At 30.0% G+C, this 14,776-nt stretch overlaps 1 protein-coding gene across 1 annotated transcript in view; it reads right to left on the bottom strand.

Moving 5' to 3' along the window:
* LOC106458966 (cell division cycle and apoptosis regulator protein 1-like) overlaps positions 1–14,776 on the bottom strand; it is a 59,423-nt gene that overhangs the window by 27,746 nt on the left and 16,901 nt on the right. The window contains exons 7-12 of the mRNA XM_013918534.2: positions 14,713–14,773; positions 14,075–14,252; positions 11,813–12,095; positions 11,142–11,367; positions 6,901–7,181; positions 489–702 (exon numbers count right to left, since the gene is read on the bottom strand). Coding sequence (XP_013773988.1) covers positions 489–702; positions 6,901–7,181; positions 11,142–11,367; positions 11,813–12,095; positions 14,075–14,252; positions 14,713–14,773 — 1,243 coding nt within the window. The remainder of the gene's footprint in view (positions 1–488; positions 703–6,900; positions 7,182–11,141; positions 11,368–11,812; positions 12,096–14,074; positions 14,253–14,712; positions 14,774–14,776) is intronic.

The raw sequence follows: 14,776 nt of genomic DNA, 5'->3' as shown, positions 1-14,776 counted from the left end.
CAAACCTCCAGAATGGCTCCTGGGATCTATTCTAATCCAAGGTCATCACCACGGCGTTCATCCTATTGTAAAAACCTTAACAGCCTAAACTTAAGTATTGGATATCTATCTTATAAGATGCTGGAAATCTCTTCTAAAGTCCACCTTGTCACAAACCCAACCTTGTCAGAGATTAAGAAAGTAAGCAAGATTAATTTACTGTTTGTTTGTTCCTTTAAGTATAGATAAGAACCAGCCAAGATCTACAATTTTCTAGCAAACACCAACAAAATAGCACATTTTAGAAATAGATTTAACTTGTACTGGAAGAATTAAAACAATCCAAACTTCTAAATGAAAATTTTATTTTTTTCTATGTAATTTTGAGAGATCTTGGCTAGTTGAAAAGTGAGCTGCATAATCAGAGTTATCCAGCCCAATATTTAAAAAGATGAACCCTGTCTAGAGACAGAGGTTCAAGATACAGAGAAGAAAACAGGGTTGATCACTGCCTGGGTCTCAATTGCCTCCTCCGTGTCTTCGTGGAGTTTCCTCTGAAGCTGATTTTTGTACTGGAAAACCAAGCCATCCCACTCGAGCTGGGTGGGCAGGCAGCTCCATACGTCTGGCAAGAAAATCACCACTGTTTCAACACGCGCAGGATACAAGCGGCCTTTGTGGTTGGACTCTCCGCGTCGGTAGTAGATCTCAGCAAATCGATACCTGTGAGTAGGGTCAAAGAGAGATAGAGGGACAGCTATTTTACCAAAACCTAAATCTAGGGCAAGCTTCATTAGGTACTTCAGTGGGTTCAACAAGAATTTTCTGAAAGCTCATAAAACTTGTATTTGAAATTTAGAAAATTCTCTCACAACAACCATAACATGTTTGTTATTCCAATACCAGCTGTTTTGGAACTTCATTCTGGCTGAACTCACACGAAGCCTACTGTCCCTGTGAATAACCTTCACTAAAGGGTTAAGAAAAATCACAAAAAAATAAAAAATACGACTGACCAAAACGTTTTCAGTGTGATTCAATATGTTAACTGACTTTTGTATTTTTACAAATAAGGGGAAAAAAATCAATTACACCCAAAAATGAAGAAGAGAAACTTCCAGGGTTTTGTTTCTGCAAGTTACAACTTCTCACTTCATTTACCCAAGATAAATTACTATAAAAATAAAAAGAGGTGTGGCTGCACTTTATTTATTCAATAATACTTACATTTTTGAGGCTAATTACTTATTAATGCAAATTGTTAGAATTACCTGTATTAGCAAAGAGTTTTTGTCAAAATGAAAGTTTTTTTTAGTTTACTGTAACAAATAAATTAAATAATGCTTCTATTGCTAAGATATTCAAGATAGATGAAAAACATGTTCTGTTTATGATTATTAAGATTAATCTTTGAGATATTTAATCCTTTCCCATTTAGGCATGCAAATACAGTTTTTAAATGTGTTTGATACCTGTAGATTTTTTTAAAATTACATATGAAGTCTGAAAACACAAAAATAACACTGACCAATTTTTTAAGCTCGAGATAAAACTTAGTCATAAGCAGTATTTTTAAGCATTCTGGAGGCAAGATAATACAAAGATTATTAATTTTACAATCATGAAAATAATTTTTTACAGAAACAGGAAAGATGTAAAAATAAATAACTAAATAATAATCACAGTGTATTAACAAGAGTAATATACTTTAAAGAACAAAGCTTCAAAAAAATATCTAATTGGGTTTTGTAGGAAATCCTTGTAAATTCCAACAAAAGATCTACAGACATATGGTTTGCTTACCATGCTGAGAGTAATAGTATTTATTTCATTATCTAATCACAGCAAAAAAGTTAATCATAATACATAAACTAGCATTTCTTCTACATTATTCAAATGGCATGCCTTTCTTACATAAATTCAAACTTCCAAAACGCTTACAAATTAGCAACGAAACTTCAATGAGAGTGCTTTTTTGCCACTGGGAAAGGATTAATGTGCTTACATTAAAGAGAATTGTACTGTAAAGTGAAAAGTCCCTAGTAGTATGATATTTTTCACTTAAAATTATCTTGGAAGTGTTTTCTTTTTAGAAAAACTAGACTTCTTGTCTATTAAAACAATAAACACCATTATCTTGAAGTTATGGAAAAGTCAAAAGAATATATTTCAATAAAATGGGTTAAAGAAGAACTAACCTATGATGAAATGTTTTGATTGGTACTATAAAATGAAATAATGATAACAAATTATTGGTAATATAGTGATGTCCCCAAGTTTAAAATCTAAAATAAAAGATTTTAATTAAGCTGTAGTTATCCAATGAAGTGAAGGAGACAAATAAGGAAGTAGGATGGGAAGGCTTTGAATTTTGTATTCAATTTAAAACAAATTAGTATATAGAGTGATAAATTTCTTATAAAGATAATCTAAAAATTATAAAAACTTGTGTTCTAGTTATAAATAGAAAGGTAAATCTTTAAGTGTGGTTTTTAAAGATCAGAAACAAAATGTTTAAATCAGGGAAATCTGCGACACCTGTAAAGTCGATATCGGACTACTTTACTAGATCAGTATGACTTTTCTAGTCATTAAAATAAAATGACGATAAGTTTGTTTATTGTTAATACAAAGCTACAAAATAGGTTATCTGTGCTGTGTCCACCATGTGTATCAAATCACAGTTTTTAGCATCATAAGTCTTCAGGCATACTACAAAGCCACTAGGGGGCTGAGGATAAAGAGCTTCGAGCCTAATTAAAACTCTCTACTTTTTCCCTTTAAAACAGTAATAAAGAATACATTACAACTGATTTTATATCACAGTTTTGTTTCTCCTTAAAAATGTCCAAATTTGCTCTTGGTTCATGACTACTGTTATTGTCAAGTAACAAATTTATAGATTGCAATTCCTACCAGCAATTTTATTCTTACTTGGCCAATGTTTCAACTTGTTATAAACAAGCCCCCTTAATTCTGGCAAACTAGTCCTAATGTCATTAAATTAATCATAATTAGATTATGGCAAAACAAAAATCATAATTTTTCTAGGTAACTGAACAGCTACCAACAATGAAGTATTTCTCAATTCAGAGGATCCATCCATGTAATGACTAAAACAAACTGAGCTGAGTAAATTAACAAATTACACAGTTATTGTGTTTGTGTAAGATTTCAGCACAGTTGCTTGAAAGCAACATAACTTAAAAAACCTCTAGGTTGGTGTGAACAGAAAATACATAAGCACGATTTTTTTGTAATAATGCATTATTCAAATAAAAGCAAATCTAATCAGATATGTATGGAAGTGCAGAGGAGTGTCTGGTACACCAGAAAAGCTTACAAAAACTGTAGTCTTTCATACTTAAGTTGCCAAAACAAATTATACAATTAACATTTAGCACTTTTTGATATAGAATACTAAAAAGGAATATCCACCTTCTCAGTAAACACAATTAAAAATGTACATTTATCTGTTACACGGATTTCAGTTGCTGACAAGAAAAAACTACATTTGTCTCTTTCATAGCCAAAATCTTGCTCTTATGGTAATGGTGCAATCTCTTGCTGACTAATGAATAAATCATCACATTCTATAACATTTTCTAATCTTTTTTTTTTCACAAGTAACACTATATTCACATGTAGTAAATGATGAAAACACTCAAAATAAAAATGTCACTGTATGTAAGCTGATGAGAAAACTATATTACCAAGTGTTAATCACAAACTAGAACCAACATTCGTCCTGTAGGCACAACTCACAAGTAAAAACAAGACTTATTAATTAAAATTAATACAACATATTTAATTAAAAAGTACAACAGTACAGCCAGTGACCTCAGTCATCTTAATTTTCAAGCATAAGTAAAACTAATGATTATGATTTAATAAAGATTGCCAGTAACTAAAAAAAGGAACTTTCATGTGTATGTTATACAACTCGAATCTATTGGATACAAGATACCAAAATTTAACAGTAGAGTAAAATTAAGTTAACCTCTGTGTGATATTAACCTAATCAAAAACACTCAGTAACTGGTGAGGTTTTACTACCAGTATTAAGCAAATTAACTGAACTTCTGTGACTAAGTAACAATCTAAAACAAATGGCTATTGATATATCCACTGCTATATTATCAAAGATATTTCAAACACTTAAAAGCAATATGAAAAATACTTAATAAAAAATGCTTAATAAATTTCATTAATAATAAAACTTTAATGAAATAAATTTTACTCACAAGCCTAAAGTTTTGTTTGCTTTTGATATACATGCAAAAGGGCAACCTGCACTAGTCATCCCTAATTTTAGGTAGCACTAGATGGAAGGCAGTTAATCAACATTATCCACTACAACCTCTTGGGCTACTCTAAATGAAATTTTGGATTTGACCACCACTCTTATAATACACTTATGGTATAGCTAACTTGTTGGGCCTAAGTATCAACTGGATTAACTCATCAATTAATTGCTTTCAATCACCAATATTTCAATGTAGATCTATAGTATGAAAGACTATGAAAAGCTAGAACAACTTGGTTTGTAAGTGAAAGGGTAAGAGCTAAAAATCATAAATAACATTCAATGTTAAACTGGTACACAATTCAACTTTTTGAAGGCCATAGATAGGTCTAAATAAAATGTTTTTATGACTCTACATGTATTACTATAATTATAGCGTCGAAACATGTAGAGTCGTCAACTTTTTGAAGGCCATAGATAGGCCTAAATAAAATATTTCTAATTGTGTACCAGTTATTTATGATTTTAACTTTATACACAAGTGCCAAAATACTATAATTAGGGTAAGAGCTGTAACACTGATAACATCAAATTCACTTGTATAAACACAGTATGTCCAATTAAACTTTTACTTAAAACTGGAAAGAAACATAGCAAAAACTGACCAAACATAATAATTTCAATTTGTAAATTTGAAATCTCAGATCTATTGTGAGTGTTTTCAACATTTAAAAACAAGTAGGAGTACCACTTGTTTTTTTAATGATAGGAACTTATAGGTTTGCCACCCCACAAAACACAAAAGTCAAAGTCAGAGAAACAGCACAAGAAATATAGAAAAACTAGTTGTTATAAAGTAAGTAACTACAGTAATATATTTTGTGCCTTTAAGTAATTTTATAACAAACTAATACATTCCACATCAGGGCTTAATCTGGGACTACTTTTTTAGCCTTTTAAATGAATTTTAAATCCTTTAAAAACTAAGAATATGTTGATTTTATTTCTGTGTAAAACTTTTGAAGCATACTTCAGTGAAATAAATCACAAATATGTATAAGTAGAATAATATTGATACATTCTAGCTTCTAATTCAATATAAACTGTATTTATAATGGTATATAATATCTATTTTTCTTAAGAATTTAATATATATTAATTTGCTAACATGGAGTAAATGGTGACATTATTTCAATATATTCCAAATTAAGCCCTAATATGCTATTAAAGGGCAATAATACAAGACAAATTCTTAGAAAAATAACTTAGTAATTATTCTACAGCACTTAAAGTCACTATATATTTGAAACAAAAAAAATAAACAGTAGAAATACAATTAAAGATCCAAAGAACCAAACCCAAATGTGCAGGTCCTGCAACTTGTGCCACTGGCAATCAGAGCTGCAAAATACGTGTGTAATTGTACATACTGTTAGGTTCATTAGAAATCTTCTAATATCGTTACATGTATATTATTATTATTTTTACTGCACTGATGTAAAATAATTGACGAGGAAATATTACCAGTGAAATATTATTCTAATGCCTATCTTGAACTCTATACTGTTCTTCTCAATAGGATAAGATATTTAGCATGTATTAACAGTTTAATTTTTTACATACACACACACAGTCATAGTTATATATTACATGTACAAGTAGAAAAGTTTAAAATCAAATAAGCAAATATTAAAAATGTAGCACAGGTTGTGTTGTGTTTCTGTAAAATGAAGTCAAATGCTTCTCTGGAGGTTCATCAAGTCTGGCACATCATCTTTCACAACACTTCTGGAAAGGAATGAAGAGCAATACTTCCAAACAACAAATAAAATATTTTATAAATTATGTTCAATTACCATTCTACAAAAAACAAACACGAAAAAACTATCCGGCCTTTAAAACTGCCATGGAAATTCAAACTGTCAGCATACACCTATTTTAGAAAGGATTTAAAATAGATCAATGTTGTAAAAAGTGTTCTCCAAATTACAAACATTTGGAGTTAGCTACAGACTACACAAGGGCCAATAAAATGTAATCCATTGTATTTGACAACATTATAACTGATCAGATTAAAATACAGGTGCCTTTCTACAGAAAAATCAACTATTATAAATTTTGTCCCCAAATACTTTGAATTTGTTCATTTAAAAATTATATAGTTAGGGAAATAATTATGTGAAGATAAAATTCAACAGCATTTCTTTGGAGTTCGATTAAAGCATGCAATGTAACGTTATATATATATATCAATTTATCATTAAGCAAAAATTAATCTGCTTTCTATATTTAAATAAAACAAGGACTTAAATGTGCAAGCAAAATGCCTTCTTTGTGGTACAGTTATTTTTATTTATTCAATGCAATTTCCAATTTAAAGCTAATAAGTCATATTTGGATCATATAGTAAAATCTGGCAAACATTTTGAAATATTCTTTAAAAGTTAACAATATAAAAAATTGGGTCAACATATTTTATATGGTCAGTGTAATTGTTTCTATGTGTTTCTGTAAAGTTCATGTAGAGATTTTTTACCTCAGACATACCTAATACCAAACTCCAATATAATACACAATGAAAAAAGGATATTAAGATTTTTAAGTATGTAATTAACTTTGTAAACCTTTCTACACAAAAAACATGAACTAGATGATATGGAGCAAACATTCCTCACCATTGTGTACATTTGCTTAAGTCGATGCCTGTCAAAGCCTTACAAGTTCTAACAGCAGTCTGTATCAATACTCTAGGGTCTTTGTCTGGATCTGGTCCGTCAAGGGATGGGGACCACGGTCCACCAATAGCCATAGTTTCATTTTTTCCTTTTAATCCCACCAGAAAACTAATCAAACGTGTTGGATGAACAAAAGATTCCCTAATACTTTCTGGATCTTCTGCCAAGGCGCATGATTTGTGGTATATATCTTGCAAGGAAGGGTTGGCCATTAACATAACCTTAAGAAAAAATTTAATCATAAAATGAAGATGTTTCTTAACATAGAGCAATTAACTTTCTCATATCCTACCTAAAAAACATTAAACTACAAAAATATTTTCCTAAATTTTGCTCTAAAATTTATCTATAATGCAAGAAATTGGTGTATAATCTGTTGTATGAACTCTCTCTTTAAATTCTGCATCCCTTAAATTCATTACCAAAATCCTGTCTATCCTGTTAAGAGCAGTGTTCTCAACAACCTAGCCAATCTATGGGATTTCACGAAAGCAAAGAAATAAACAAGACTGACAGAATATTTATATGTAAATCACAATGGTATTGTTCTTGCATTTTAGTGGTATGCAACATTTTAGGGAGGCAGCAAAAGGCTCTTGATATCGAAAAGGTTGAGACACTGTGATCAAGAGGATGGTTTTGCCTTGATATTTTAAAGCAGTTACTGTGAAAATGATTATTATTTCTAGCTGTCCTCATAAAAAAATCACAAGTATTAACTAAGTATAGAAGATAATTGTAATTTTAAATAAAAAGTTTATAGCTTAATTATAAATACACGAAACAATGCAGCAATAAAACTTATTCAATTACTACATTAATGAGTAAGCTCTTGTGGTTTCACAATAAAAATAAGATCAAAAATCAAAAGTAACAAAATAAAAAAATTCAAACTTTTGAGATATAAGATATTTGTTTCACCGAAATTTCCATTCCTTCAATCTAATGGCCACTTGTTCCTCATTTATACTCTGAAATATTTTAGTGTCACTGTATATGAATTACATGTATTAAATGTGTTACTTACTTGCCCTTGATGTCAAGATTTTGCATATATCATGCATAAACATTTTAAAGAATATCTAAAACAAATTCATTGTGTTTACTGGGATCCACAGTTATCCATCAAATCTGCATTTCACTAACTTTAAGTTTTTATAAAATGTAATGGTAAGCCTATTTTATTACAAAGATTTTTCAAGCATACAAATGCAATTTTCAGGAATATTCATACATTTATTTGATTGATAAAATGCACTGTGCAATGCAGGAACTTAGTACAATGATGCATTTGTATACACTATGAAATGGATAATAATGTAAATTAATACCAATCATTCAGCCACAGTTACCAACAGTGCATCAAACTGGACCACATCCATTATTGCTCCAATGATGACCATTTGTTTTCTAAAAAGTGGGGTGGGGTGAATTACAATTACACAGGCCTGTGATAGTTATATTATCTTGCAATTTTTACATGTTCTACTGTAATTCCTGTATGCTGAATCCGAAAATGATATCCATTTTTCTCCATCACATACGGATTTTTCACAAAACGTCATACGTACATTTACATAAGTGAAAAACTTTCATTAAACTTGGTTCACATTTTGTTATGCTTAAAATGTTGACAGCCACTGGCTATAGATTTTTCTATACCAATCGCAACATAAGAATTACCCTTTTATTTCGAGTGTTGTAGCATTGCACGTTATATGAGCAAAAAAAATTGTTTCTTTACAACAAAGTTACCACAGCCTCTTGTTGCCATAGCAGCAAATAAATAATATTGAAAAGAAAAAATGTCAAATTGAACGCACAAACACCATTCAGAAATGACACGTCGTGCGGCCTGTTAACCATTTATATACTAGCAGGGTGTTTCTCATGGGTTCTAGAATGATTGATAAGACTGTCATCATTACAGAATTCATCAAAAAAGCATATTACACGTATTTTGGAATAACACTATAAAACCAAGACAAATCCTGGGCTCCACACAAAGTTTGCACCATTTGTATCGAAGAGTTGAGACAATGGACTAAAGGTAAGAAAAAAGTCTTTGCATTTTGGAATTCCAATGGTCTGGCGTGAGCCTAGAAACTGCGAAGATGACTGCTATTTTTGCTCATATAACGTGCAATGCTACAACACTCGAAATAAAAGGGTAATTCTTATCCAAACCTTTAATCTGCTATAAGACCTGTTGTACTATAACTAAAATGTGATTGTATTCTACAAATTACTGGTCCACTACAACAAAGCTAAGACAGTTGCACTTTGTAAAGGCCAGTTTTATACTATTGGATACAGTAATATAAAGCTGCACGTGCCTGTGTGCAACTTCTGTAATGTTGGTCAAACACAGCTGAAAGGTCAATAAAATAAATATATAGAGATGTATAATGTACGAGATTTAAGCTATCTAGAATAAACATTTGTGGCTTTGGTATAATTTGTAGTCGTTCTAGAACAAAAAGAGTGTAATTCAGATCTATTTCTTAATTTTTCCTGGTGGTTCCTGTACAGAGATAAGAGAAAATAATATGTAAAATATAAAGTTTTTTTTTTAAACAAAACTTTTGATAATTATTTGGAAGTTATAGAGATTTTGCATGTGGAATTTGACAATTTTCTGATGCATAAAAGTATCTTTAATCTTAAAATCAAAATTACTTTGCATGTGAAATAGTAAACATTCAAAAAGGAAAAATGCATAAACAAATCATTGATTTTGTGCAATGATTCCTGATAACCTGCTAAAATTTTGTTAAGATACTTGTACATTTTAAAAAGCTACAGTATAACTGCTTTATGGTTACTTTGATGGAAACAGACTAGGTGGAATCCACCCAGAACATAGTCAAAGAGTTGATATTTTATCCATAATATCAAAGAAATAATTGGAAAATTATTTATGAAAATGCAATTTAAAGAAATTTAAGTACATTATCATTGTACTTTGACATACACTTCACTTCCAATAACACGAGTCTTTTTTTTGGTAAACATGTCAAACACAGAACCTCATACATTTCCTACACAACCTCACATAGTAAAACATGAAATGACTGATATAAAGATGATCAATACACATAATTAATTTCTGATTCATTAATCCAGAGCATTACCAATGATAACACAGACAAAGGTTTTATAAAGTAATCAATTTCACTCCATTGGCATAAAACAAACAAATAAAAAAATGTAAATTTTGACATAAAATTTTTGAACTAGTTAACATTATGAAAATAATGGCTAATGATATTTTTACCACAGCATTCTTTCAGTTAAAGTGAAAAAAAAGTTTTTGTAACGTCAATAAATTTACAGTTTACATGTGTATACACATTGTTGTGCCACTTGATATTTTCCCATAATGATTAAGTTGCATCATTAACAAACACTATTAGGACAATTTCAATTACTCGTTGCATTTATGTTACACAAGACATTTAGTACAAATGTCACAATATCCTGACTTTTTATTTAGCACTAAATATGATTTTAAGTTTCAATCTTTATGTGTGAAATTCAAAAATCCCCAATTTCAAAACTTTCCTCTTTCCTTGAAACTGCCCAAAGCTTAATTCTCCACAGTTCAAGCAAGTCATATTGTTTAACAGTGTTCAACATGGAATTCTTAAAACATAGTTACTTATTTAAGATTCTTAGGCTTGAAATAATTAGACTAATTTGAAGATAAAACAAAAAAAGAACTTTTTTTTTTCCAAAGCTCTGCAGGGAGCATCATACTATTTAATGGATAAAAGAAAAAAAAAAGACTTGTATTGTATTATTCGATAATTAGTCATTCCACAATGATATTATTACATACATTTACTATTATAATATTGAAAAGCTATTTCAAAGTAACTTCAAAAGCAAGCAAAATGAAAGTTCAATTATTTTTTATTATACAATCTGCTAACATTTCATTCCAACAGAATTATATTTATATAACGTTTTTTTTTATAAACGAAGAGAATTGGCTTTCTTGTGACACATCTTTGAAGAAAAACACTTTTACATTGTAGTTTTAAAATAATGATTACAAATAGAATAAAACATTGTTTGAAACACAGAGCAATCAAAACACACTAAAAACAACTTAAACATTAAAAAATAAAATAAATTTATCTATCACAAGAAAAAAACAACAAAAAACATTTACTAACCTTAGCACTAAATCTATGATCCACATCAGTAGGTTCTAGAATAGCGTCGTTCTCCCCAACTGGATCTACATCCTTACTCATTACATGAAATGTACAAGTATGGTCCAAACTAAATGGTCGGTGAGGAGGAAATGCATCTTGCCACAGGAAAGAGGCAGAGAAAAAATCTGATGGAATATAGAGACTGGAGTAGCGTTTTCGAAGTTCCATGACATTTCCTTCATGACTAAGGAAAAAGAAAATCACAATTTTCCCCAGAATAAATTATGAGTAATATGTGAAATTCAGGATTATATATAAGCACTTAGTAGCTGATCTTAGAACTGAAACACTAATGTCTTTCTTCCTTAGTGTTTTCATGCTGTAATCGTTTTCTAGGTACAAAATAAGTGACCAAGGATTGTGTAAGGTTTAATTCTTTGCTATGTGTTTTGTTACTTTGAGCTTTATAACTCTTTATAAAATATAATTAAACAAAAATAGTAGAAAACTTTTTGGACAAATGATGCTGCATCACACACAGATGCATAAAAAAAAAGTTACATAATAAAAAGTATATAGTGAAATAAACAGTCCCATAACCCTGATATTTAATCAATTATAAAGAAAGAGAACAATTTAAAAAATTTCAAGCTTTAATATCATAAAAATTTGTAACAGCTGATACTCACAGGTCAAGGGAGATCTTTGGGATCTGTACTGTGTATCTTGGTACCACCCTTGGTTTTCTTCGTGGAGGACTGTGGCTAGCTCTTCTTGGAGACCTAGAACGTTTTCTTGAAGATAAAGAGGATGGAAATGATTCTTTTTCAATTTCTCGCTCTCTGTAACGATCTCTTCTGTCATCCCTTCTAATTTCTTCTCGTCTTATATCTCGATCTCTATCTCTTCTGAGAGGAGGAGAATGTCGTCGAATGGGTGGAAAATTAGAACTTATTCTGTTCCCTACAGATACTAGAAACAAAATGTTTGGGTTAAGTTTATATTAAAACAACTCCCATCAAAAAACTTCTTATAAAAGCAACTTCTAGAATATCAAACTTTGCATTTGACTCTGATACTAATTTCTTCTTTTGATAGATTTCTAGATGAAATACAAAATTTATCAGCTAACTTCTGGAAACACAGCTTGTAGGTTCACATGTAAACTTTTATTGAATATCATTTATCTAGTTCAGAATTCTGAAATCAACCATATCTCTTTCACCTGCATTGTATAAAGTTTGAAGATTTCATTGTCTTCTAAAATAACTGATCCAACCCATTCTAAATATTTGAAATTTGGTTTACCAGAAACTAATTTCACACAAATTTCATTCTATCTTAAAGAGATTTTACACTTGATATTTTGAAAATAATAAATATGATAGAAAGCAACATAATGTTTTATATTTCTACTCTGGGCTATATGACAGGGAAAATGTAGTGAGACATGAATAGAATGACTCTTAGTACTATATTATGTTCTAAATTCACTCAGAGTTAATTATTTACATTTAAAAAATATATGTCATAACTTAATTGACAACTGTATCAGTAATATTTTAAATTTCTAATTACAAGGTTTATACACTAACCCTCTTGCTATGGTCTCAGTTAATGTGAATAACCATTTAATCCAGAGTGAGCATCAGATTGTCCATGCTATAATTTTTGGTATGATTTGTGTATCATCACAAAAGTTACCAAACTTTCAGTAAACATTAAGTCTTTTGTACACAAAAAATCATATTTTTACTAAATTATCAGTGAATATATAGAGTTAGAGTGTTGACAGCTTTGAGTGCAAAGTGATTTTCATATTAAGATTAAAAATACTTTTCTTCATTTGAAAATTGTCAAATTTCATTTGCATAACCTCCAAATATCAATATTTTTATTTACTTAAATAATGCACCTAATTCTTTGTCAATGTTTACCATATTTTTTCATTTCTTTATGGTTTAATAGAAGTGGAAATTACTGCAATTGGCAAAATAGTGTCAAAAGAAATGTTACAGAATATCAATCAAATTGAAAGGGAACAGATATACAAAACCAAATTTTCTGATCAACAATAAACAAAATTGCAATTCAAAGACAAAAGGAAGTAGTTTTAATAGTTTTATAAACAGTCTTACAATAAGAGTTTGGAAATTTCACAATCAAAAATATTATAGAAATTCTAAGACAAATAATATTTCTTTTTACTAAAGACTGTATAACATTATTCATTAAGTTTTTCCAAGTCTCATGGTATTTGGTTAAGCATTTTGACTATACAAAAGAAAAAAATCAGAGTATATCAATGAATCCTCCTCCTTCCAGCTCAGAACGAGTTAAAGGTTAAAAGAACTGCTAGTATCATCTGAAAGTACATTTTTAAAATATTTTTTTGAAACCCAGTTCCTATATTTTACTTATTTTCTTGCTGTCATGTAAGTGAGAAAGAAACCTGCATTTCACACATTTATTCCAAATGGCGGTATTTTCTAATTACTAGATGACACCAGCTACAAAGACTAAAAGAAAACTTAATAGATTATTTTCTTAAATGGCATACTCTATCCTGCATTATGAAGTCAATATTAAGATACGGTGAGAATAAAATTATCTGACTTTAACTGTGCTTTCATTCTAATATTTTACCTAAATTTTAATGCTTATTCATGTCAAAGTGTGTGTCAAAGACCAGACTGTTAACCCGAGAAGCAGAATGACTAAAACTTTATTCTCACTACAAACACAGAGAAATATGAAAAAAATTCAACTATCATCATGAGTAATTTGGTTTCTAATGAAGCAACTGAGTCACTCATGATGATAGTTGAACTTATGTACAGTATTATATACTTAAGAAACAAAGAGAAGGAATATTTACTTAATTTTACTCAGATACTTTAGAGAACCTTTATTAAGTTCAAAATATTTCAACGCAAAAGAATTATATCTACCTCCACCTGTGATTGAGCTGTATTGTCCTGCAGTCTGATTACCCATACTAGGCATGGCTGGAATAATGTTCTGAGACAGACCAGAGGGGTTGGGATGCAACGTTATACCTCCTGAAGAAATTAGCCCACCAGGAGCCCCAAGGCCCACTCCTCGATTGTTACTGGTTGACTGAACAAGCTGTACATATAAAAAGGAAGCCAAATCTCACAATACAATTAATACCTTTTTAATAGTTTTAGTATAGATTAATAGAAAGTCACAATAAATCTTAAAATTTTTAAATACATCAAGCAGTTTTTAGTTAGAGAAGCTTAATTTATTTCTAAGATATGAACATCCATCTATTGTTCCAAATGTAAGAACACAGATTTGTGCATTTAGATATTGAAGATAAACCTCTGGAATCTTTCTGAAAGCTTCTCTAATGCTATTTAAAAACTGAAAATAGAGTAAGACACTGCCTCGGTAGAAACATTATTCACACTGATCAAAGAATACCGCATTTCCTTATGTGGTAAAACAGAACAAAATTTGAGGCATTAAAGCTACGTGCAAACAATAAATACTGAAAAGCAAAGCAAGATAATTATTTTGATATTTTATAGTGAGGAAAGCAAACATAATATATCACACACACCTGATTTGGTAACACTTGAATTCTAACAGCATTCCATTTGAAAGGCATGTTGGGATTGTACGTG

This window comes from Limulus polyphemus, unplaced genomic scaffold (genome assembly GCF_000517525.1).
Source record: "Limulus polyphemus unplaced genomic scaffold, Limulus_polyphemus-2.1.2 Scaffold539, whole genome shotgun sequence".
NCBI lineage: Eukaryota > Metazoa > Arthropoda > Merostomata > Xiphosura > Limulidae > Limulus > Limulus polyphemus.
The sequence above is the reverse complement of the archived record's forward strand: the minus strand, read 5'-3'. Positions and strand labels throughout refer to the sequence as shown.